The sequence below is a fragment of the Oncorhynchus gorbuscha genome, linkage group LG13 (assembly GCF_021184085.1).
Source record: "Oncorhynchus gorbuscha isolate QuinsamMale2020 ecotype Even-year linkage group LG13, OgorEven_v1.0, whole genome shotgun sequence".
In the NCBI taxonomy this organism is placed as follows: Eukaryota; Metazoa; Chordata; class Actinopteri; order Salmoniformes; family Salmonidae; genus Oncorhynchus; species Oncorhynchus gorbuscha.
In genome coordinates, this window is record NC_060185.1 from 74,189,786 (window position 1) to 74,216,349 (window position 26,564).

Here is a 26,564-nt window from a genome sequence, read left to right on the forward strand (position 1 = left end):
AGCATGTGTTGTTGTGTAGAAGGTTGAGTTCAAGCCCCACTGGAGGCAGATCAAAATGGTTAAATGTTACATGATCTTGAAAGGTGGACATCTGACGTGTACAGTGGCTTGCGAAAGTACTCACCCCTCCCCCCTTGGCATTTTTCCTATTTTGTTGCCTTACATCCTGGAATTAAAATGGCTTTTTTGTGGGTTTGTATCATTTGATTAAAACAACATACCTACAACTTTGAAGATGCAAAATATTTTTTATTTTAAACAAGCAAGAAATAAGACAAAAAAACTCCAATCTTGAGCGTTCAACCACCCAAAGTCAATACTTTGTAGACACCTTTTGCAGCTATTACAGTTGCAAGTCTCTTGGGGTATGTCTCTATAAGCTTGGCACATCTAGCCAGTGGGATTCTTCAAGGAAAAACTGCTCTAGCTCCTTCAAGTTGGATGGGTTCCGCTGGTGTACAGCAATCTTCAAGTCATACCACTGATTCTCAATTGGATTGAGGTCTGGGCTTTGACAAGCCATTCCAAGACATTTAAAGGTTTCCCCATAAACTCATTCGAGTGTTGCTTTAGCAGTATGCTTAGGATTGTCCTGCTGGAAGGTGAACCTCCGTCCCAATCTCAAATCTCTGGAAGACTGAAACAGGTTTTCCTCAAGAATTTCCCTGTATTTAGCACCATCCATCATTCCTTCAATTCTGACCAGTTTCCCAGTCCATGCCGCTGAAAAACACCTCCACTGCATGATGCTGCCACCACCATGCTTCACTGTGGGAATGGTGTTCTCGGGGTGATGAGATGTGTTGGGTTTGCGCCAGACATAGCATTTATCTTGATGGCCAATAAGCTCAATTTTAGTCTCACCTGCCAGAGTACCTTCTTCCATATGTTTGGGGAGTCTCCCACATGCCTTTTGGTGAACACTTTAAGCAATTACTTTTTTCTGTAAAGCCCAGCTCTGTGGAGTGTACGACTTAAAGTGGTCCTATGGACAGATTCTCCAATCTCCGCTGTGGAGCTTGGCAGCTCCTACAGGGTTATCTTTCGTCTCTTTGTTGCCCCTCTGATTAATGCCCTCCTTGCCTGGTCCTTGAGTTTTGTTAGGCGGCCCTCTCTTGGCAAGTTTGTTGTGGTGCCATATTCTTTAATTTTTTAAATAATGGATTTAATGTCAAATCAAATCAAATCAAATCAAATTTATTTATATAGCCCTTCGTACATCAGCTGATATCTCAAAGTGCTGTACAGAAACCCAGCCTAAAACCCCAAACAGCAAACAATGCAGGTGTAAAAGCACGGTGGCTAGGAAAAACTCCCTAGAAAGGCCAAAACCTAGGAAGAAACCTAGAGAGGAACCGGGCTATGTGGGGTGGCCAGTCCTCTTCTGGCTGTGCCGGGTAGAGATTATAACAGAACATGACCAAGATGTTCAAATGTTCATAAATGACCAGCATGGTCAAATAATAATAAGGCAGAACAGTTGAAACTGGAGCAGCAGCACAGTCAGGTGGACTGGGGACAGCAAGGAGCCATCATGTCAGGTAGTCCTGGGGCACGGTCCTAGGGCTCAGGTCCTCCGAGAGAGAGAAAGAAAGAGAGAATTAGAGAGAGCATATGTGGGGTGGCCAGTCCTCTTCTGGCTGTGCCGGGTGGAGATTATAACAGAACGTGGCCAAGATGTTCAAATGTTCATAAATGACCAGCATGGTTGAATAATAGTAAGGCAGAACAGTTGAAACTGGAGCAGGAGCATGGCCAGGTGGACTGGGGACAGCAAGGAGTCCTCATGTCAGGTAGTCCTGGGACATGGTCCTAGGGCCCAGGCCAGTTGAAACTGGAGCAGCAGCATGGCCAGGTGGACTGGGGACAGCAAGGAGTCATCATGTCAGGTAGTCCTGGGGCATGGTTCTAGGGCTCAGGTCCTCCGAGAGAGAGAAAAAAGAGAGAAGGAGAGAATTAGAGAACGCACACTTAGATTTACACAGGACACCGAATAGGACAGGAGAAGTACTCCAGATAAACAAACTGACCCTAGCCCCCCGACACATAAACTACTGCAGCATAAATACTGGAGGCTGAGACAGGAGGGGTCAGGAGACACTGTGGCCCCATCCGAGGACACCCCGGACAGGGCCAAACAGGAAGGATATAACCCCACCCACTTTGCCAAAGCACAGCCCCCACACCACTAGAGGGAAATCTCCAACCACCAACTTACCATCCTGAGACAAGGCCGAGTATAGCCCACAAAGATCTCCGACACGGTACAACCCAAGGGGGGACCCAGACAGGCCGACCACAACAGTGAATCAACCCCCCAGGTGACGCATCCCCCCAGGGACGGCACGAGAGAGCCCCAGCAAGCCAGTGACTCAGCCCCCGTAACAGGGTTAGAGGCAGAGAATCCCAGTGGAAAGAGGGGAACCGGCCAGGCAGAGACAGCAAGGGCGGTTCGTTGCTCCAGAGCCTTTCCGTTCACCTTCCCACTCCTGGGCCAGACTACACTCAATCATATGACCCACTGAAGAGATGAGTCTTCAGTAAAGACTTAAAGGTTGAGACCGAGTTTGCGTCTCTGACATGGGTAGGCAGACCGTTCCATAAAAATGGAGCTCTATAGGAGAAAGCCCTGCCTCCAGCTGTTTGCTTAGAAATTCTAGGGACAATTAGGAGGCCTGCGTCTTGTGACCGTAGCGTACGTATAGGTATGTACGGCAGGACCAAATCAGAGAGGTAGGTAGGAGCAAGCCCATGTAATGCTTTGTAGGTTAGCAGTAAAACCTTGAAATCAGCCCTTGCTTTGACAGGAAGCCAGTGTAGAGAGGCTAGCACTGGAGTAATATGATCAAATTTTTGGTTCTAGTCAGGATTCTAGCAGCCGTATTTAGCACTAACTGAAGTTTATTTAGTGCTTTATCCGGGTAGCCGGAAAATAGAGCATTGCAGTAGTCTAACCTAGAAGTGACAAAAGCATGGATTAATTTTTCTGCATCATTTTTGGACAGAAAGTTTCTGATTTTTGCAATGTTACGTAGATGGAAAAAAGCTGTCCTCGAAATGGTCTTGATATGTTCTTCAAAAGAGAGATCAGGGTCCAGAGTAACGCCGAGGTCCTTCACAGTTTTATTTGAGACGACTGTACAATCATTAAGATTAATTGTCAGATTCAACAGAAGATCTCTTTGTTTCTTGGGACCTAGAACAAGCATCTCTGTTTTGTCCGAGTTTAATAGTAGAAAGTTTGCAGCCATCCACTTCCTTATGTCTGAAACACATGCTTCTAGCGAGGGCAATTTTGGTGCTTCACCATGTTTCATTGAAATGTACAGCTGTGTGTCATCCGCATAGCAGTGAAAGTTTACATTATGTTTTCGAATAACATCCCCAAGAGGTAAAATATATAGTGAAAACAATAGTGGTCCTAAAACAGAACCTTGAGGAACACCGAAATGTACAGTTGATTTGTCAGAGGACAAACCATTCACAGAGACAAACTGATATCTTTCCGACAGATAAGACCTAAACCAGGCCAGAACATGTCCGTGTAGACCAATTTGGGTTTCCAATCTCTCCAAAAGAATGTGGTGATCGATGGTATCAAAAGCAGCACTAAGGTCTAGGAGCACGAGGACAGATGCAGAGCCTCGGTCCGATGCCATCAAAATGTCATTTACCACCTTCACAAGTGCCGTCTCAGTGCTATGATGGGGTCTAAAACCAGACTGAAGCATTTCGTATACATTGTTTGTCTTCAGGAAGGCAGCAGCCTACATTAGAGCAACAGCCTTCTCTAAAATCTTTGAGAGGAATGGAAGATTCGATATAGGCCGATAGTTTTTTATATTTTCTGGGTCAAGGTTTGGCTTTTTCAAGAGAGGCTTTATTACTGCCACTTTTAGTGAGTTTGGTACACATCCAGTGGATAGAGAGCCGTTTATTATGTTCAACATAGGAGGGCCAAGCACAGGAAGCAGCTCTTTCAGTAGTTTAGTTGGAATAGGGTCCAGTATACAGCTTGAAGGTTTAGAGGCCATGATTATTTTCATCATTGTGTCAAGAGATATAGTACTAAAACACTTGAGCGTCTCTCTTGATCCTAGGTCCTGGCAGAGTTGTGCAGACTCAGGACAACTGAGGTTTGGAGGAATACGCAGGTTTAAAGAGGAGTCCGTAATTTGCTTTCTAATAATCATAATCTTTTCCTCAAAGAAGTTCATGAATTTATCACTGCTAAAGTGCAAGTCATCCTCTCTTGGGGAATGCTGCTTTTTAGTTAGCTTTGCCACAGTATCAAAAAGGAATTTCGGATTGTTCTTATTTTCCTCAATTAAGTTAGAAAAATAGGACGATCGAGCAGCAGTAAGGGCTCTTCGGTACTGCACGGTACCGTCCTTCCAAGCTAGTCGGAAGACTTCCAGTTTGGTGTGGCGCCATTTCCGTTCCAATTTTCTGGAAGCTTGCTTCAGAGCTCGGGTATTTTCTGTGTACCAGGGAGCTAGTTTCTTATGAGACATTTTTTTAGTTTTTAGGGGTGCAACTGCATCTAGGGTATTGCGCAAGGTTAAATTGAGATCCTCAGTTAGGTGGTTAACGGATTTTTGTCCTCTGGCGTCCTTGGGTAGGCAGAGGGAGTCTGGAAGGGCATCAAGGAATCTTTGTGTTGTCTGTGAATTTATAGCACGACTTTTGATGTTCCTTGGTTGGGGTCTGAGCAGATTATTTGTTGCAATTGCAAACGTAATAAAATGGTGGTCCGATAGTCCAGGATTATGAGGAAAAACATTAAGATCCACAACATTTATTCCATGGGACAAAACTAGGTCCAGCGTATGACTGTGAGAGTGAGTGGGTCCAGAGACATGTTGGACAAAACCCACTGAGTCGATGATGGCTCCAAAAGCCTTTTGGAGTGGGTCTGTGGACTTTTCCATGTGAATATTAAAGTCACCAAAGATTAGAATATTATCTGCAATGACTACAAGGTCTGATAGGAATTCAGGGAACTCAGTGAGAAACGCTGTATATGGCCCAGGAGGCCTGTAAACAGTAGCTATAAAAAGTGATTGAGTAGGCTGCATAGATTTCATGACTAGAAGCTCAAAAGACGAAAACGTCATTTTTTTTTTGTAAATTGAAATTTGCTATCGTAAATGTTAGCAACACCTCCGCCTTTGCGGGATGCACGGGGGATATGGTCACTAGTGTAGCCAGGAGGTGAGGCCTCATTTAACACAGTAAATTCATCAGGCTTAAGCCATGTTTCAGTCAGGCCAATCACATCAAGATTATGATCAGTGCTCTGTGGGATGTTCAAAGATGTTCAAAGTTAAGGATATTTTTGTATAACCCAACCCTGATCAGTATTTATAATAATATATAATAATATATGCCATTTAGCAGACGCTTTTATCCAAAGCGACTTACAGTCATGTGTGCATACATTCTACGTATGGGTGGTCCCGGGATTACCCTGGCCACATGCTCTACCAACTGAGCTACACACTCTCCACAACTTTGTCCCTGACCTGTTTGGAGAGCTCCTTGGTCTTCATGGGGCTGCTTGCTTGGTGGTGCCCCTTGCTTAGTGGTGTTGCAGACTATGGGGCCTTTCAGAACAGGTGTATATATTCTGAGATCATGTGACAGATCATGTGACATGTAGATTGCACATATTTTTTTTTTCATTTCATTTCATTTCACCAACTTGGACTATTTTGTGTATGTCTATTACATGAAATCCAAATAAAAATCGATTTAAATTACAAGTTGTAATGCAACAAAATAGGTAAAATGCCAAGGGGGATGAATACTTTTGCAAGGCACTGTAGTGGTGTTCTTTGAACTATGATTCAGTGGTTTTCAGAGACTATCTTCACAATGCACAGGGTGGTCAGACACCTACTAGAGTACTTGCACAGTATCAAATGTGATGGAAAGGGAAAACGGACAGATTTACTATTTACAGTGCATTTTGAAAGTATTCAGACCCCTTGACTTTTTCCACATTTTGTTAAGTTAGTCTTATTCTAAAATTGCTTAAACATTTTTTTTCCTCGTCAATCTTCACACAATACCCCATAATGACAAAGTGAAAACAGGTTTTTAGAAATGTTTGCTTATGTAAATACCTTATTTACATAAGTAGTCGGACCTTTGCTATGAGACTCAGGTGCATCCTTTTTCCATGATTTGGAAAGGCACACACCTGTCTATATAGGATCCCACAGTTGACAGTGCATGTCAGAGCAAATACCAAGCCATCGGGTTGAAGGAATTGTCCATAGAGCTCTGAGACAGGATGGTGTCAAAGCTCAGATCTGGCGAAGGTTACCAAAACATTTCTGAAGCATTGAAGGTCCCCAAGAACACAGTGGCCACCTTCATTCTTAATTGAAAGAAGTTTGGAACTGCCAAGACTCTTCTTAGAGCTGGGCCGCCTGGCTAAACTGAGCAATCGGGGTAGGAGGGCTTTGGTCAGGGAGGTGACCGAGAACCCAGTAGTCACTCTAACAGAACTCCAGAGTTCCACTGTGGAGATGGGAGAACCTTCCAGAAGGACAACCGTCTCTGCAGCACTTCACCAATCAGGCCTTTATGGTAGAGTGGCCAGACGGAAGTCACTGTTCAGTAAAAGGCATATGACAGCCCACTTTGCCAAAAGGCACCTAAAGGACTCTCAGACCATGAAACAAGATTCTCTGGTCTGATGAAAACAAGATTGAACTCTTTGGCCTGAATGCCAAGCATCACATCTGGAGGAAACCATGCACCGACCCTACGGTGAAGCATGGTGGTGGCAGCATCATGCTGTGGGGATGTTTTTCAAGAGCGGGGACTAGGAGATTAGTCAGGGCCAAGGGAAAGATGAATGGAGCAAAGTACAGAGAGAACCTTGATGAAAACCTGCTCCAAAGCGTTCAGGACCTCAGACTGGTGTGACGATTCACCTTCCAATAGGACAACGACCCTAAGCACACAGCCAAGACAATGCAGGAGTGGCTTTGGGACTAGTCTCTGAATGTCCTTGAGTGGCCCAGCCAGAGCCCGGACTTGAACCCGATCGAACATCTCTGGAGAGACCTGTAAATGGCTGTGTAGCGATGCTCCCCATCCAACCTGACAGAGCTTGAGAGGATCTGCAGAGAAGAATGGGAGAAACTCCCCAAATACACGTGTGCCAAGCTTGTAGAGTCATACCCAGTAAGACTCAAGGTTATAATCACTGCCAAAGGTGCTTCAACAAAGTACTGAGTAAAGGGTCTTGAATACATGATATTTAAGTTATCTTTATAAGAAATTTGCTAAAAAAATCTAAAAACCCGTTTTTGCTTTGTCATTATGGGAAATTGTGTGTAGATTGACGAGGGTGGAAACAATTTAATCAATTGTAGAATAATGCTGTAACGTAACACAATGTGAAAAAATTCAAGGGGTCTGAATACTTTCCGAATGCACCATAATGTGGAATCTATACTATATCCTTTACAATTAGAGAAAGACTCAATGTCTTTTGCCATGTAATTTAGATGATTTAGGCTGATTTGCCAAATTGGCCTCCATCACCAATAAGCTTAATTTTGCCAATTGGCAGACACCGAAACAGCAGATGTTGATTAGAATGAAAGCTGTTTTACAGTCAGGGCTACTTTCAACAAAGCTTATGAAATCTGTCTACCAAGAGGCTACAGTTGATGTGTCTATCTCTTAAAATCAATTTGATGACCCTGGCCCACATATTGCAAACACCAGTGATTGCACTTCAGTCTTCAGTATAGAAGACATCCCCACAAATCACACAACATTCACAACCGCCTTGCCTGCTCATTATGTTTCAATACATTCTCTTATAGGTGCATGGAGAACGTTAAGCCAACATGATTGAATTGCTCGATATAAGAAATTGTTGTCTTTTCTATCATTAATGTGATGACAATTATTTTATGAAATCAATTAACTACATTTAATTATTACGCAATTCAATTAATCATATAACAATTAATTAAGTGGTAATCTTGGGGCACCATGGAAAAAGTGTATTTAACGAGTTACCATTTTCCCGAATGAACTCTTAAAGATATAAAGATCACTTACATTTCAGTCATCAGTCAGTCATTAAATTAATTGTTACCTTCTATCAGTCTCATTCTGAATGTCGCAAAACTCTTGGATATCTGCAGGAACCCTAGCATAAATGATGAATCAGCGATATACAAATTGGCTTAATTATTTATATACTAACTAAATAATCACACAGAATTACATAAACACACAAACAGGATAACTTACACATTGATTACTACACAATGACACAACTACACAATGAAAAGTCCTTAGTGGACTAACCCGATATGATGGCTTTGTAGACAATGAAAAGGGGTGGGGACAGATAAAGTGCCGGAAAGACAGAATGGACCAACTACATACAGTTGATAACTATGCTCATGGAAATGCTAATAGTTTGCACACGAACGGCCGCCCATTCGAAAATAATTGCAACGTACATATTTACACTTGTATGTTTTGTCGTCTCTCTCTGTTGAAATTGCCCGGTCCATTTTCTTTGGAGAGTAATTCATTAGAAGTCTCTGGTTGTGTTCCGTCAGACGTACCAATGGTCATTTGATAGGGAAATGTTCAATGTCCTTCTCTCATCTTCGATTGAGTTTCTCAGACTATTTTACATATACAGCTGCAGACTGTGAATGTGTAGTCTTTAGTTTTGTAGATTTCTTAACCATTTGTAACGTATTCAGCTGGCGCTGCACGTAACTAGTCTTTAGGGTGGTAGCCATTTAAATTGCAACCATTTCAACATGTAGCTACAGCTCCATGCTCCCAAAAGGGCAAGTCATGACAAACTGCATAATGTATGTATTTACAGGTCACTGACAAATAAAGGAAATACAGCTTCAATGCCCCTTGGCATAGATTCTACAAGTGTCTGGAGGGATGTGACACCATTCTTCCGCAGGCAATTCCATAATTTGGTGTTTTGTTGATAAATACAATTGTTAGACATGGAAATATAGATCAGGTACAGTGGGGCAAAAAAGTATTTAGTCAGCCACCAATTGTGCAAGTTCTCCCACTTAAAAAGATGAGCCCTGTAATTTTCATCATAGGTACACTTCAACTATGACAGACAAAATGAGAAAAAAATCCAGAAAATCACGCTGTAGGGTTTTAATGAATTTATTTGCAAATTATGGTGGAAAATAGGTATTTGGTCACCTACAAACAAGCAAGATTTCTGTCTCTCACAGACCTGTAACTTCTTCTTTAAGAGGCTCCTCTGTCCTCCACTCGTTACCTGTATTAATGGCACCTGTTTGAACTTGTTATCAGTATAAAAGGCACCTGTCCACAACCTCAAACAGTCACACTCCAAACTCCACTATGGCCAAGACCAAAGAGCTGTCAAAGGACACCAGAAACAAAATTGTAGACTTGCACCAGGCTGGGAAGACTGAATCTGCAATAGGTAAGCAGCTTGGTTTGAAGAAATCAACTGTGGGAGCAATTATTAGGAAATGTCCAGGCCCGTCTGAAGTTTGCTAGAGAGCATTTGGATGATCCAGAAGAAGATTGGGAGAATGTCTTATGGTCAGATGAAACCAAAATATAACTTTTTGGTAAAAACTCAACTCGTCGTGTTTGGAGGGCAAAAAATGCTGAGGTGCATCCAAAGAACACCATAACTACTGTGAAGCATGGTGTTGGGAACATCATGCTTTGGGGTTGTTTTTCTGCAAAGGGACCAGGACGACTGATCGGTGTAAAGGAAAGAATGAATGGGGCCATGTATCGTGAGATTTTGAGTGAAAACCTCCTTCCATCAGCAAGGGCATTGAAGATGAAACGTGGCTAGCTCTTTTAGCATGACAATGATCCCAAACACACCGCCCGGGCATCGAAGGAGTGGCTTTGTAAGAAGCATTTCAAGGTCCTGGAGTGGCCTAGCCAGTCTCCAGATCTCAACCCCATAGAAAATCTTTGGAGGGAGTTGAAAGTCCGTGTTGCCCAGCAACAGCCCCAAAACATCACTGCTCTAGAGGAGATCTGCATGGAGGAATGGGCCAAAATACCAGCAACAGTGTGTGAAAACCTTGTGAAGACTTCCCGAAAACCTTTGACCTCACAAAGGGGCAATGACAACAAAGTATTGAGATAAACTTTTGTTATTGACCAAATACATATTTTCCACCATAATTTGCAAATAAATTCATGTTTTTCTTCTGATTTTGTCTGTCATAGTTGAAGTGTACCTATGATGAAAACTACAGGCCTCTCTCATCTTTTTAAGTGGGAGAACTTGCACAATTGGTGGCTGACTAAATACGTTTTTGCCCCACTGTACCTGATCACTGTAAGTGATTGATAGTTGATATTCAGCAGTCATAAAAGTATTCCTTATTTACTTTGAAGAACTTCTAAAATAGTGATTTTGTGAGACAGCATAGGCAGCAGCTCTATAGAGATGATGACTTGGAATGAAATAATGTTCATCAAATAAAATAAATGTAATATACACATCAACTGAAATATTTTATTAAAATAAAGCAATGTGAATAAATTATGCTTAATAAATGATAAGCAGTAATGTCAGACACTACCATTATTGGATTTGAATTAATTGTGAGAATGCATTAAACACAACAGTGTTGCTACGGCATTTAATGTTTAAAAAATAATAATCGAAATTGAAAACGGTTGTCCTTGTTTAAGTAATCGAACCGAAACTGATTTGACCTAAAAAAGAATGAATCGCTCAGCACTATTGGTGATTTGAATGGAGAAAAAAGCAGTGGGGTAATGGCACAATGCATTCCCTTGTGGGGGACTTTTTTTATATTGTCCCCTCTGTGAGTTATGGGTGTAGGGTTTAACTCCACAACATATATTCTCCCCTCGGTGAGTTATGGGTGCAGGGTTTAACTCCAAGACATAGTCACTCCTCCTTTTTCCCCTTGTCCTTTCTGCACAACAAATCTTCATTGTCTGCTCCTTTTTTATGGTGTTTTTCTTAGACCTTTAAGTCACACACTTTTACGGTCTCTCTTTGTCTTTCTCTTCTCTGCTTCCATCCTTTCTTCCCGCCCTAAGAAATAAAGATTTTAGACACAGGTAGGTGTATGATGGTGCAATTCTGTCACTGTCTTTCTGTGTGTTAAGAATGAATGTATATTTTTATGAACATATGTTTATGGTAAATTGATAAGCCATTAAGGCATTATTTAATCATCTGGTTTGGCTCATAAAGGTGTCCAGTTTTATAACCACACTCTCTAATGTAACATGACTTTTTGTCACTGTGTTTAATGCATTCTCACATTTATTTTAACACACTCACATTATTCCATTCATAAGTGTCAATGGCTTACAGTATTGACTAATGTACCATTAAACATAAGAACACTTACTGGGGCTATCTTCATTGCCAGACAGTTAAACAAGTTCTAACCACATTCAACAGCTTATGTCTCAGGCTTATCATTGGCCTCCGAGCACACATATGAGTTGTGTTTTCCTCAGTGGGAAAGAGTTGACCTTTTGATATGTCAATGTGCAATGTGTCATTTTGTCATGTAAGAGGATTATGGGTAACTGGCTTAGAACATTTTTTAATGTAATTGCCTTTGACAAAAGATAAAAATTCAACAGTCAATAAATACTACTATACTTGCTGTATGTTGGTGGCATATAGCGGCCTACATAGAAAATGGTTAATTCTGTTCTTACATTGGATGACTTTTTCATAATAGCAGCAAGCCTTGAAGATATCGCTCCTAACTCATTCTGAAGGAGCCCGACACATTTTGAGGCATTTAAAATGAATGCAAATAAGCACAACCCGACGAAATGCCATTCAGTTGTTGACTGTCATTAACATAAACACTTGATTCTATATTTACTCCAGGCTTCCCCGCGCAGGGGAGTGATGACGGTTAAAATAATCTGACACACTTGATGTTGTCTCTGCCGCTTTGTCATACTCAAACCCACTCCAGTCATATCCTGTTAAATTCTCTGACTCTTTTCCTTGACTGTCAAACCTATTCCCTACCTGTTTGTTATGCAAAAATACTCACAAGCTTAATTGGGCATTCACAATGACAAGGTCACAAACAGATACAGAGGCTCCTTTTTCTGGGGTCATTATCATTCTCAATGTCAAATTATCTTTCTGTTATTTAGGAAAAACACCTTTAAATTCAACAAAGGAAAACATGTAAAGCGTTGATTATTTTTGGATTGTTCATAAAAACACCTTTTAAACAAGTTTATTTTGAGATTGTTCATATTGCGGCAATCACAGTAACCACCATTATTTCCTCAATCCTAGTAACAACCCTGCTCACCGCTATTACCTGGCCACCGACCCAGTGACTGGGCAGCTGTATGTGTCCGACACCAACTCGCGGAGGATCTACCGGCCCAAGGTCCTGACGGGGATCAAGGAACTGCAGAGTAACGCGGAGGTGGTGGCAGGGACCGGGGAGCACTGTCTGCCCTTTGACGAGACCCACTGTGGGGATGGGGGCAAGGCCACGGAGGCCCTGCTCACTGGGCCAAAAGGTAGGACCTGAGCCAACATTAGTCTGTTCCCTCCAGGGTTTGCCAATTCCGCTCCTGGAAAACTCCTGGGTGTAAAGGCTGCAGGCTTTTGTTCCAGCCCTGCAGTAAAACATTTGATTAGAACACAATTAGCTGAATTGGATGTGCTACCGCAGGGCTGAAATTGAATCCTGCAAAGCTTTCAAAAGATTGGTGATTCACAGCACAAAATATGTTTTAGAAGTATTATGTTTCACCAGGTCAGAAAATGTTTACACAAGGTTAACTGGCAGTAAATGTAAAATGCACATAAAATCAGTAGTGGATTCAGATGTGTCAGGTGAACTATTGTGTCCTCACCTTTGGTCTAATAATTTCCTCATAATCTCCAGTGTTCTCTTTCAATTGCTACCATGGTCATGCATATACTTTTTAAAGTTCTTCTGTTTCAATTTGGCCCTATCCATATAGGCCAATTTCCACGAGCATAAGGGGTTAAGAAGTCATGGATTATTCGTTTGTCTGGTGTGTGCCCGTCTTTAAAGTCCCTCCGAATGGCCCAGTTTAGACTGCATTTAAAAGAGTGGGTTTGACTGAAGGGAGTCTGGGAGGGAGTGACTCTAACTATAAAATGGGAGGAGGTAGAGGTTGGGGGAAAGATGGCAGATGGCTGGGGTTTTCTTTTCCAGACGTTTGCTGAAATATGCTCAAATGTGACACTTTTCATCTGTCTGAATTTCCCCTCCGACTCCCAGAATGCATTGGTGGTCCCTCAGCTCTTTAATGTTTCAGTAGCCAGGCAATCTTTGTGCAGACCTACATGTAGCCACAGGTCAAACCAAAGCACTCACCTATAAAAAATAAATCATAAAAAAATAAACTGATTTAGAAGCTATTAAATCTGATAAAGGCAGAATATATACCAATTCCTCACCTATTGTGATCTACTTTTCTCACCCTGTTGAGTTTAAAAACCAACCACAGTGTGTTTACACCAGCGTTTTATAGCACTTATTGAAAAAAGAAATGGAAATGTACAAGAGATTTAATTGAAATCCTATAGGCACCGCTCTCTGTTAGGAGCCCACAATAACATGATGAGATGTGAAGTGTGCCATGGTTGCTAATGTATTTTCCCTGTGTGGGACAAATTACTACGGCAAGCACTCTCTCCTCGCACAGAAAGTTGGAACCCTCAGCCGACACTCAATCAGTCAGGCAATTTTGCCCACCGTCGTAACCATGGCAACTGCCTGTCGTTCACCCGTTTCGTCTAAAATTGGCCCTAGCCGTCATTTCCCCCCGCCCACCCATTTCACAGATAGAGTGTAGAGGGTTCATGATTGTTGGGTGTTGGAGCTGCAATTTAAGGGAAAAAAGTCACGCTCATTGACACTGTACCTATGAGTTCTGTTTTTAGAGGTGGGATATGGCGGGATGCGCAGTGCCAGGCACACATACAGTAGAGATACAGCCTTTCCCACTTCACCCTGAGAAATTATTCAATAGCAGGAAAGCAGGCGGTTGAATTATTGAAGGATGTGCTTTTTGCAGTGACCTGAATAATGGGAAGCCAAACTCGACACATGTATCCGTCGTGTTCTGTCCACAGATGTAGTCATGGAGGCAGAAAGAACTTCACATTTCCCACATCTGACACATCTATCATCTGCCTTTCTTTTATTCCTCCCTTCCCCCCTTTTGCCTTCGACAGGTATCACTGTGGACAAGAATGGACTGCTATATTTTGTGGACGGCACCACCATCCGGAGAGTTGACCAAAGTGGCATCATATCCACACTCCTGGGCTCCAATGACCTCACGTCGGCACGCCCCCTGACCTGTGACATCAGCATGGACATCAATCAGGTGACTGCCAGATTACCAGTCAGGTCTCCCTCAAGCCTGTTCTGTCCTCAAGTCAGTTCCCATAGGGCTCACATCACAGCGCCACCTTGTGGTTCTCTTCCTGCCCATCTATGAGTCACTCAGTCTGGAGTGTAACATAATGTCAGTCTCTTTAGGATTCTGAGATCGCAAATATATATTTTTGTTATCAAGGGCATGCCAATTTGACCAATCAACGAACTATTACAGCATAAAACCATCAAATCTCTGCAATATTAGCGCATTAAACTGTCTGATTACCACACTACGAAAAAAGGAGGTTAAAGCATAAAATGGTTCAATCAAGCCATTTTTGTGACAATTTGGACAAAAATCATTGCATATTGCCATGCAAAATGTAAACTATGCTGCAGTAAAATCAAGCAATTATGACCGCAGTGAACCCCCAAAACTGCCATGAAATCATGATAATGGAAGTACTTACACAGTTAAATAATACACCTTTGGGTGTCTTGTATTGTGGTTTAAGGACCTCTATCTTTCAAGTTGCTGAGGCTTATTTTTGGGTATCTAGAAAAGTGTTTCCCAGGACTGCATATTGTTATTGCACTACACTAGCACGTCTGACTCATATACAGTGCCTTGCGAAAGTATTCGGCCCCCTTGAACTTTGCGACCTTTTGCCCCATTTCAGGCTTCAAACATAAAGATATAAAACTGTATTTTTTTGTGAAGAATCAACAACAAGTGGGACACAATCATGAAGTGGGACGACATTTATTGGATATTTCAAACTTATTTAACAATTCAAAAACTGAACAATTGGGCGTGCAAAATTATTCAGCCCCTTAGGTTAATACTTTGTAGCGCCACCTTTTGCTGCGATTACAGCTGTGAGTTGCTTGGGGTATGTCTCTATCAGTTTTGCACATCGAGAGACTGAATTTTTTTCCCATTCCTCCTTGCAAAACAGCTCGAGCTCAGTGAGGTTGGATGAAGAGCATTTGTGAACAGCAGTTTTCAATTCTTTCCACAGATTCTCGATTGGATTCAGGTCTGGACTTTGACTTGGCCATTCTAACACCTGGATATGTTTATTTTTGAACAATTCCATTGTAGATTTTGCTTTATGTTTTGGATCATTGTCTTGTTGGAAGACAAATCTCCGTCCCAGTCTCAGGTCTTTTGCAGACTCCATCAGGTTTTCTTCAAGAATGGTCCTGTATTTGGCTCCATCCATCTTCCCATCAATTTTAACCATCTTCCCTGTCCCTGCTGAAGAAAAGCAGACCCAAACCATGATGCTGCCACCACCATGTTTGACAGTGGGGATGGTGTGTTCAGGGTGATGAGCTGTGTTGCTTTTACGCCAAACATAACGTTTTGCATTGTTGCCAAAAAGTTCAATTTTGGTTTCATCTGACCAGAGCACCTTCTTCCACATGTTTGGTGTTTCTCCCAGGTGGCTTGTGGCAAACTTTAAACAATACTTTTTATGGATATCTTTAAGAAATGGCTTTCTTCTTGCCACTCTTCCATAAAGGCCAGATTTGTGCAATATACGACTGATTGTTGTCCTATGGACAGAGTCTCCCACCTCAGCTGTAGATCTCTGCAGTTCATCCAGAGTGATCATGGGCCTCTTGGCTGCATCTCTGATCAGTCTTCTCCTTGTATGAGCTGAAAGTTTAGAGGGATGACCAGGTCTTGGTAGATTTGCAGTGGTCTGATACTCCTTCCATTTCAATATTATCGCTTGCACAGTGCTCCTTGGGATGTTTAAAGCTTGCGATATATTTTTGTATCCAAATCCGGCGTTAAACTTCTTCACAACAGTATCTCGGACCTGCCTGGTGTGTTCCTTGTTCTTCATGATGCTCTCTGTGCTTTTAACGGACCTCTGAGACTATCACAGTGCAGGTGCATTTATACAGAGACTTGATTACACACAGGTGGATTGTATTTATCATCATTAGTCATTTAGGTCAACATTGATTGAACATGCAGAGATCCTCACTGAACTTCTGGAGAGAGTTTGCTGCACTGAAAGTAAAGGGGCTGAATAATTTTGCACGCCCAATTTTTCAGTTTTTAAATTGTTAAAAAAGTTTGAAATATCCAATAAATGTCGTTCCACTTCATGATTGTGTCCCACTTGTTTTTGATTCTTCACATAAAAATACAGTTTTATATCTTTATGTTTGAAGCCTGGAATGTGGCAAAAGGTCGCAAAGTTCAAGGGGGCCGAATACTTTCGCAAGGCACTGTAAGTCAAATAACCACCAAGCCCTTGATTAGTTTAATCAGGTGTAATCGAAGTTAATGTAGTTAGCAACTGATTTTTCCTACCAAACAACATGACATTTCAGCATTTCAACAACTTTCCACAGATGCAAAAGAACATGTCTCCAAAAATCTTCCCTTAACAGTTGATAATGGTGCATGAAGAAGGCAATACGTTACCTCCTCATGAGCATAGTGCCCTGTCAGGAGGCAATAAGTTACCTCCTCATAAACATAGTGCCCTGTCAGGAGGTAATAAGTTACCTCCTCATAAACATAGTGCCCTGTCAGGAGGTAATAAGTTACCTCCTCATAAACATAGTGCCCTGTCAGGAGGTAATAAGTTACCTCCTCATGAGCATAGTGCCCTGTCAGGAGGCAATAAGTTACCTCCTCATAAACATAGTGCCCTATCAGGAGGTAATAAGTTACCTCCTCATAAACATAGTGCCCTGTCAGGAGGTAATAAGTTACCTCCTCATAAACATAGTGCCCTGTCAGGAGGCAATATGTTACCTCCTCATGAGGTTAAAACATTAACTCAATATAACATTGTCTATCCTCTCAAACATCTCCACTCTATCCCCTTTCCATTACATACAGTCTCTGACATGGTGCAAATGAATAATGAAGAAAATAAAACTAAGAAAGCTTTTATCATATTAAAATGGAATGGCGGGCCTCCAGTACACACCATATATTTAGGGTCTCTGGAGGGGACGTTTCAGGAGTGGATTGGAGTCGAGAGTCAAACTCAACTTGGATTGGAGTCCCATACCTCTGCCCTTTACACCAAGGGGACATGCCAGAGAGCATTTCCATTTGTCTTATCGGAACCCTAATGGAGGCATGAAACCATCAGGAGGACTGGCCTGCATAGGACTAAACATGTCGTCTTAAGTTAATTAAGACACTTCAATGTTACAACCCAACACAGATATCCTTTTGGCTAGACTGTAGCATCCCAAAGCATATTGTCACCCATAAGAAGGCAGACTGGCAGGCTGGCATGCATGGCACAGCAGACACAGAGACAGCCTTAAGGGCAAAATGCCTTATTATTAATCACTGTCTGGAAAGGACAATTAAGGATGTGTTTTCCCACAGTTTTTGACAATGCTGATGTCACACTGAAATATTTCAGAGATTGTAGACATTTCTAATGGGACAAGGTTGCCAATGTCACATTGGTGATGTGTAGATGGAGAAGATCACAGTAATTTGGGTTGACTGTCACGTTTTAATGCCATGTCTCTGTGAAGTGGTGCCTATAACAATGTCCCGATCTGCAGGTGCTCCTGGAGTGGCCCACCGACCTAGCGGTCAGCCCCATGGATAACTCCCTGTACGTCCTGGACAACAATGTGGTCCTACGAATCACTGAGAACGGGCAGGTCAGCATTGCAGCAGGCCGGCCCATTCACTGCCCTTTGGCCGGAATGGACCGTGGAGGTCAAAGGGCAGCACTGACGCCCCTGGACTCTGCCATAGCCATCGCCGTGTCCTACCACGGCGCCATCTTCATCGCCGAAACTGACGAGCGGAAGCTGAGCCGAATCCGAACTGTATCCATCGATGGTGAAATAACCCATCTGGTGGGGTCGCCGTCCGACTGCGACTGTAAGAACGATGTTAACTGCGATTGTTACCAGACGGGTGATGGCTACGCCAAAGACGCCCGTCTCAACGCACCGTCCTCTCTTGTCGTGGCACCCGATGGCACCCTGTATATGGCAGACCTGGGCAACATCCGCATCCGGGCGGTCGGTAGGAACGGGCCTGCGTTGACCTCCAATGCCAACACCTTCGAGGTGGCGTCGCCGGACGCCCAGGAAGTGTACGTCTTTGACACCAATGGTACCCACCAACACACTGCCAGCCTCATGACGGGTGACTTGAAGTATACCTTCAGCTACAGCACGGAGAACGACGTAACCACCATGACCGATAGCAACGGAAACACCCTGAGAATCCGCCGTGACCCTAACCGCATGCCTGTGCGCATAGTCGCCCCTGACAACCAGGTAATCTGGCTGACCATGGGGACCAACGGTGGGCTGAAGACCTTGATGGCTCAGGGCCAGGAACTGGTGCTGCTCACCTACCATGGTAACACTGGCCTGCTGGCTACCAAGACCTCTGAAATTGGCTGGACCACATTCTACGAGTGAGTATACAGAAGTAAGAGGGTCTGATTCCTGGAATGGCTGAATAGACCTTGACTTTTTGGGGTGATGAGTCTGACTAGATAATTATATTTTAGTAATATGAAGAAATAGTCATTGATCATAAGGTAAGCTAAATAAGTTACTGCTTTGCACTTAAAATGTACTTAAATTGATATTATACTCTGCTCAAAAAAATGAAGGGAACAGTTAAACAACACAATGTAACTCCAAGTCAATCACACTTCTGTGAAATCAAACTGTCCACTTAGGAAGCAACACTGATTGACAATAAATTTCACATGCTATTGTGCAAATGGAATAGACAACAGGTGGAAATTATAGGCAATTAGCAAGACACCCCCAATAAAGGAGTGGTTCTGCAGGTGGTGACCGCAGACCACTTCTCAGTTCCTATGCTTCCTGTCTGATGTTTTGGTCACTTTTGAATGCTAGCGGTGCTTTCACTCTAGTGGTAGCATGAGATGGAGTCTACAACCCACACAAGTGGCTCAGGTAGTGCAGCTCATCCAGGATGGAACATCAATGCGAGCTGTGGCAAGAAGGTTTGCTGTGTCTGTTAGCGTAATGTCCAGAGCATGGAGGCGCTACCAGGAGACAGGCCAGTACATCAGGAGACGTGGAGGAGGCCGTAGGAGGGCAACAACCCAGCAGCAGTACCGCTACCTCCGCCTTTGTGCAAGGAGGAGCAGGAGGAGCACTGCCAGAGTCCTGAAAAATGACCTCCAGCAGGCCACAAATGTGTCTGCTCAAACGGTCAGAAACAGACTCCATGAGGGTGGTATGAGGGCCCGACGTCCACAGGTGGGGGTTGTGCTTACAGCCCAACACCGTGCAGGACGTTTGGCATTTGCCAGAGAACACCAAGACTGGCAAATTCGCCACTGGCGCCCTGTGCTCTTCACAGATGAAGGCAGGTTCACACTGAGCACATGTGACAGACGTGACAGAGTCTGGAGACGCCGTGGAGAAAGTTCTGCTGCCTGCAACATCCTCCAGCATGATCCTCAGACCCCTTGTGAGACCATATGCTGGTGCGGTTGGCCCTGGGTTCCTCCTAATGCAAGACAATGCTAGACCTCATGTGGCTGGAGTGTGTCAGCAGTTCCTGCAAGAGGAAGGCATTGATGCTATGGACTGGCCCGCCCGTTCCCCAGACCTGAATCCAATTGAGCACATCTGGGACATCATGTCTCGCTCCATCCACCAACGCCACGTTGCACCACAGACTGTCCAGGAGGTGGTGGATGCTTAAGTCCAGGTCTGGGAGGAGATCCCTCAGGATACCATCCGCCACCTCATCAGGAGCATGCCCAGGCGTTTTAGGGAGGTCATACAGGCATGTGGAGGCCACACACACTACTGAGCCTAATTTTGACTTGTTTTAAGGACATTACATCAAAGTTGGATCAGCCTGTACTGTGGTTTTCCACTTTAATTTTGAGTTTGACTCCAAATCCAGACCTCCATGGGTTGATACATTTGATTTCCATTGATCATTTTTGTGTGATTTTGTTGTCAGCACATTCAACTATGTAAAGAAAAAATGATTTAATATGAATATTTCATTCATTCAGATATAGGATGTGTTATTTTAGTGTTCCCATTTTTTTGGAGCAGTGTATTTTCATCTTGATGTGAAATTGGTGGCAGTCACAGTAACTTCCTTCACATTGACACACACTGGAAAAGTTGCCCACAGTGTCATATTTTGACCCTTTGATGTTGCCTACATACTCTGAAAAAAATGACACCATGCATCAATGGAAACATTCATGAATCATAATGACCACCTTTACATTAACTTCTCCATCTATCTTTCAGCTATGACAGCGAAGGCAGGCTAATGAACGTGACGTTCCCCACCGGAACAGTGAACAACCTGTACACCGACATCTACAGGGCCTTGACCGTGGACATTGAGAGCTCCTTGACTGAAGAGGAAATTAGCATTACCACCAATACCTCCACCATTCGTGCCTTCTATACATTGGCTCAGGGTAAGCCACACATCTCCTCTCTGTCTTGCTAAAACAAGTACAAACAGTTCAGATGGCCATTTTGAAAGTAGTTATTTGTCATAGTTGCTTGGGTTGTCACGGCAATGTTGAGTAAGATTAAGTCATGTATCATTATGGGTGAGCGGTTTTGACAGCAGACAGTGTAAATGATTACTTCCTCAGTGTGTGGGGTAAGCAGAAACCTTGTATTGTAACTCTTTGTCCACTGTATTGAGCTATTTATTTAATTATTCCATTTGTTGTAGTTCTATAGTTATTTTTTAAATGTTAATCAGTTTTCTACCAGTGAGTAGTTCTTTTTTTGATATAGGTGGCAAGATTTCCCCGAGTATCCACAACAATGATTTAGAGTTACAATACTTAGTACAATGTTATCATTTATGACCCTGTCTTTTAAACATTTCAGATCAATGTAGAAGCAGTTATCAGGTTGGCTATGATAACTCTCTGAGGATCACCTATGCCAACGGAATGGACACCCACTACCAGACTGAGCCCCACATCCTGGCGGGCACTGCCAACCCCACCGTGGCACGGCGTAACATGAGTTTGCCAGGGGAGAGTGGACAGAATCTGGTTGAGTGGCGCTTCCGCAAGGAGCAAACCAGGGGCAAAGTCATTGTTTTTGGGCGCAAGCTAAGGGTGAGTTTCACTTTATTATTCAGAGTTTCATTTAGCTGTAAGACATGTTGTTCACTAATTTACTTTATATTAACTGTGACACTTACCTGAAGTGTAGACCTACAGCAAAATCATTTAAATAACTCCCTGGATGCATCAATGATTAATCCTGGAGTTGCGTGTGAGATATGAGCATACCTGATTTCAATTAAATGCAGTAAAATAGTACCTGCTTCCAAATTCCCAATACCCTATACTACCAGTATTCTTCTCCAGAACCTGCCAATGAGATTTACAATTGACGTTATGAACTTAACTTGGGTAGTTACTTTCCTTAACAGCAATTTTGGGTTTAATTGTTTCTGAGCAAATGCCAGTGTCTCTCAGTTTAATGAAGCCCTTGAAGGAGCTGTTCATCTCCTCTCACTGACTGCCAAAGAGCGGCAATCACACTAAATGCTGTTTTTAGGGCACCAGACAAAATAATAAGTGCACTCTCCGTGACTCTGTAACTTAAAAGTCTGTAGCATAGAATTAGGAATTAGACTACTAGAATTGACATGAACCTTCTTATGATGGTATACAAGGTCAGTCATTTTGGTAAGGGAGTTGGGAGCTACCTCGTCAATAATATGTCAAATTAATTGCCAATAGGCCAACATTTCATTCAAACAATGCAGTCAATGCATAGCCAGACAAATCCTCAAATCAGTTGTTGACAAGTTGTAAATGATATTGTACTGATATGGTATCATATTATAACACTTACAGCTTTCCAAGAAGACAATATTAAGACATTTATGGTATGCTTGAATATATTTTAGAGGCTATTTCTAAATCAAATTGATATAAAACGTTTGTATACTGTATTTATAATTATATGACAATATTTTAGGTTGACAATAATTTTGTTATACAATTACTGATATATCATATGCCTTACTTGTATTTTCCTGCTTAAGTAAGAGAATGAAATGCATCACCTATGCCTCTACTGCAATTCGGACTGGTTTGGATTTCTCCCAATGGCTGACATTTTCATACCATTCTGAAACTTTGAGGGTTTGTGACATAGCCCCTCTAGTAATCTAATATAATAATCTCTATGGTCTGTTGTTGTTTTGGCTTGGCTTTGATTCAATACACATACCAACTAATAGGTGAATGGACGGAACATTCTATCGGTTGATTACGACCGTACTCTGAGGATGGAGAAGATTTACGATGACCACAGGAAGTTCCTGCTGAAGATTATCTATGACGGCGCGGGCCACCCTGTGCTGTGGGTACCTAGCAGTAAGCTGCTTCCCGTGAACGTCAGCCGGAGCAGCAACGGTCAGATCAGTGCCCTCCAGAGGGGGCAGACCAGCGAGCGGTTGGAGTATGACGCTCAGGGACGCGTTGTGTCCAGATTGTTTGCTGACGGGAAGACGTGGAGTTACACATACCTGGACAAGGTGAGGGTTGAAGTGATTCAATAAAAGGATTTGGTTTCTCCACTGGTCGCTCAGTGCACAACACAAATGGATGATGAAAGTAATTGTGTATATGTTAACTGCCTTGTTCAGGGGCAGAATGACAGATTTTTACCTTGTCAGCTTGGGGATTTGATCTTGTAACCTTTCGGTTACTAGTCTAAACACTCTAACCACTAGGCTACCTGCTGCCCCTGCATTGAGCAGTAGCCCTGATTCTCACGGACACAGGAGTATGTGTCTTCTGCCTTTGTGAAGCAGGATGTGTAATCTGACACCACTTGAAGAGGAGCTGTCCCTCCTACCATTTAATTCGCTTTCTGACTGTCCATCAACTCCTGGCTGAAACCTACATCACAGCCACTTACATCGTAACGCAGCAGGAGAGATGTTTTCGTTGCTGTAGTACATTCAGAGATCGATTTATACCAGTAATCTAAAATAATTAATAGATACAAAATAAAAACGTTCTGTTTGTCATAGACGGACAATATTAATATGAGATGAAAAGTGAGTTCCCATCTAGTTCAAAAAGCCAAGATGGAGCTCTGTCAGACATTCACAGTGATGGGGGCAGATGTTTTGATCAAGAGAGACCTTTAGAAAATATGTATTTTACAGTTATAAGGAAGGTGAAATCTTTTTTTAGTCATTTTTTAAATTGATTATACTATATATAGAACATATATAAGTCATGTCAAGCCTTATTCGTACAGTTTTGTTGAATAGGAAATAGACCCCAAAAAATAGTTAATATTTTCATTTTTCTATCATATTTGTACTGTGTACTTATTAAGCTTGTGTCCTTAAGTGCCTACACCAGAAAGGTGAGATTTGACCCTTTCTTGGAATATGCAGCATTACTATTATAGTTATTGTTTATGGCCCTCTCATGATAAATCATTACTTTTGGGGATTACTTAGATTACATTTAGTTACTTTTCAGAGGTTTTAAGCAGAACTTCTAAACCTCACACACACACACACACACACACACACACGGTACTTGCCTACATTAGAGCTGCTCATTATGGTAACACCTCCACTTTAAGAACAGAACTCCTCGCAGAACTTCCCTAAGAACAGAACTCCTTGCAGAACTTCCCTGAGAACAGAACTCCTCGCAGAACTTCCCTAAGAACAGAACTCCTCGCAGAACTTCCCTAAGAACAGAACTCCTCGCAGAACTTCCCTAAGAACAGAACTCCTCGCAGAACTTCCCTAAGAACAGAACTCCTCGCAGAACTTCCCTAAGAACAGAACTCCTCGCAGAACTTCCCTAAGAACAGAACTCCTCGCAGAACTTCCCTGAGAACAGAACTCCTCGCAGAACTTCCCTGAGAACAGAACTCCTCGCAGAACTTCCCTAAGAACAGAACTCCTCGCAGAACTTCCCTGAGAACAGAACTCCTCGCAGAACTTCCCTAAGAACAGAACTCCTTGCAGAACTTCCCTGAGAACAGAACTCCTCGCAGAACTTCCCTAAGAACAGAAATCCTCGCAGAACTTCCCTAAGAACAGAACTCCTCGCAGAACTTCCCTAAGAACAGAACTCCTCGCAGAACTTCCCTAAGAACAGAACTCCTCGCAGAACTTCCCTAAGAACAGAACTCCTCGCAGAACTTCCCTAAGAACAGAACTCCTCGCAGAACTTCCCTGAGAACAGAACTCCTCGCAGAACTTCCCTGAGAACAGAACTCCTCGCAGAACTTCCCTAAGAACAGAACTCCTCGCAGAACTTCCCTGAGAACAGAACTCCTCGCAGAACTTCCCTGAGAACAGAACTCCTCACAGTATGGCAGGGTAGCCTAGTGGTTAGAGCGTTTGTCTAGTAACCAGAAGGTTGCAAGTTCAAACCCCAGACCTGACAAGGTACAAATCTGTCGTTCTGCCCCTGAACAGAACCCCCTGAACCCCCCCTATTCCTAGGCCGTCATTGAAAATAAGAATTTGTTCTTAACTGACTTGCCTAGTTAAATAAAGGTAAAATAAATAACAGAACTCCTTGCTGAATTTCCCTAAGAACAGAACTCCTTGCTGAATTTCCCTAAGAACATAACTCCTTGCTGAATTTCCCTAAGAACATAACTCCTCACAGAACTTCCCTAAGAACATACAGTGAGGGAAAAAAGTATTTGCTGCTGCTGATTTTGTATGTTTTCCCACTGACAAAGAAATTATCAGTCTATAATTTTAATGGTAGGTTAATTTGAACAGTGAGAGACAGAATAACAACAAAAAAATCCAGAAAAACGCCTGTCAAAAATGTTATAAATAGATTAGGATTTTAATGAGGGAAACAAGTATTTGACCCCCTCTCAATCAGAAAGATTTCTGGCTCCCAGGTGTCTTGTATACAGGTAACGAGCTGAGATTAGGAGCACACTCTTAAAGGGAGTGCTCCTATTCCCAGTTTGTTACCTGTATAAAAGATACTGTATCTATCCACAGAAGCAATCAAGCATTCAGATTCCAAACTCTCCACCATGGCCAAGACCAAAGAGCTCTCCAAGGATGTCAGGGACAAGATTGTAGACCTACACAAGGCTGGAATGGGCTACAAGACCATCGCCAAGCAGCTTGGTGAGAAGATGACAACAGTTGGGGCGATTATTCGCAAATGGAAGAAACACAAAAGAACTGTCAATCTCCCTCGGCCTGGGGCTCCATGCAAAATCTCACCTCGTGGAGTTGCAATGATCATGACAACGGTGAGGAATCAGCCCAGAACTACACGGGAGGATCTTGCCAATGATCTCAAGGCAGCTGGGACCATAGTCACCAAGAAAACAATTGGTGACACCACTACGCCGTGAAGGTCTGAAATCCTGCAGCGCCCGCAAGGTCCCCCTGCTCAAGAACGCACATATACATGCCCGACTGAAGTTTGCCAATGAACATCTGAATGATTCAGAGGACAACTGGGTGAAAGTGTTGTGGTCAGATGAGACCAAAATGGAGCTCTTTGTCATCAACTCAACTCGCCGTGTTTGGAGGAGGAGGAATGCTGCCTATGACCCCAAGAGCAGGTGGCCTAGCCAGTCTCCAGACCATAATCCCATAGAAAATCTGTGGAGGGAGCTGAAGGTTCGAGTTGCCAAACATCAGCCTTGAAACCTTAATGACTTGGAGAAGATCTGCAAAGAGGAGTGGGACAAAATCCCTCCTGAGATGTGTGCAAACCTGGTGGCCAACTACAAGAAACGTCTGACCTCTGTGATTAGCAACAAGGGTTTTGCCACCAAGTCATGTTTTGCAGAGGGTTCAAATACTTATTTCCCTCATTGAAATGCAAATCAATTTTTAACATTTTTGACATGCGTTTTTCCTGATTTTTTTGTTGTTATTCTGTCTCTCACTGTTCAAATAAACCTACCATTAAAATTATATATGGATAATTTCTTTGTCAGTGGGCAAACATACAAAATCAGCAGGGGATGAAATACTTTTTTCCCTTACTGTAACTCCTGGCAGATCTTAAAATAAGTGAGATCACTTACTGGAAGATTCAGCTGCAGAGACTTTTCCTTGTGCAAAACCATGCAGAGATTTCCTTGCCCTCACTTGGCCCTCCT

General features: G+C 42.8%; 1 protein-coding gene across 1 annotated transcript in view; it reads left to right on the forward strand.

Moving 5' to 3' along the window:
* si:dkey-237h12.3 (teneurin-3) overlaps positions 1–26,564 on the forward strand; it is a 167,026-nt gene that overhangs the window by 125,707 nt on the left and 14,755 nt on the right. Inside the window, exons 22-27 of the mRNA XM_046295707.1 lie at positions 12,344–12,576; positions 14,270–14,424; positions 17,979–18,853; positions 20,697–20,872; positions 21,300–21,535; positions 22,675–22,971. Coding sequence (XP_046151663.1) covers positions 12,344–12,576; positions 14,270–14,424; positions 17,979–18,853; positions 20,697–20,872; positions 21,300–21,535; positions 22,675–22,971 — 1,972 coding nt within the window. The remainder of the gene's footprint in view (positions 1–12,343; positions 12,577–14,269; positions 14,425–17,978; positions 18,854–20,696; positions 20,873–21,299; positions 21,536–22,674; positions 22,972–26,564) is intronic.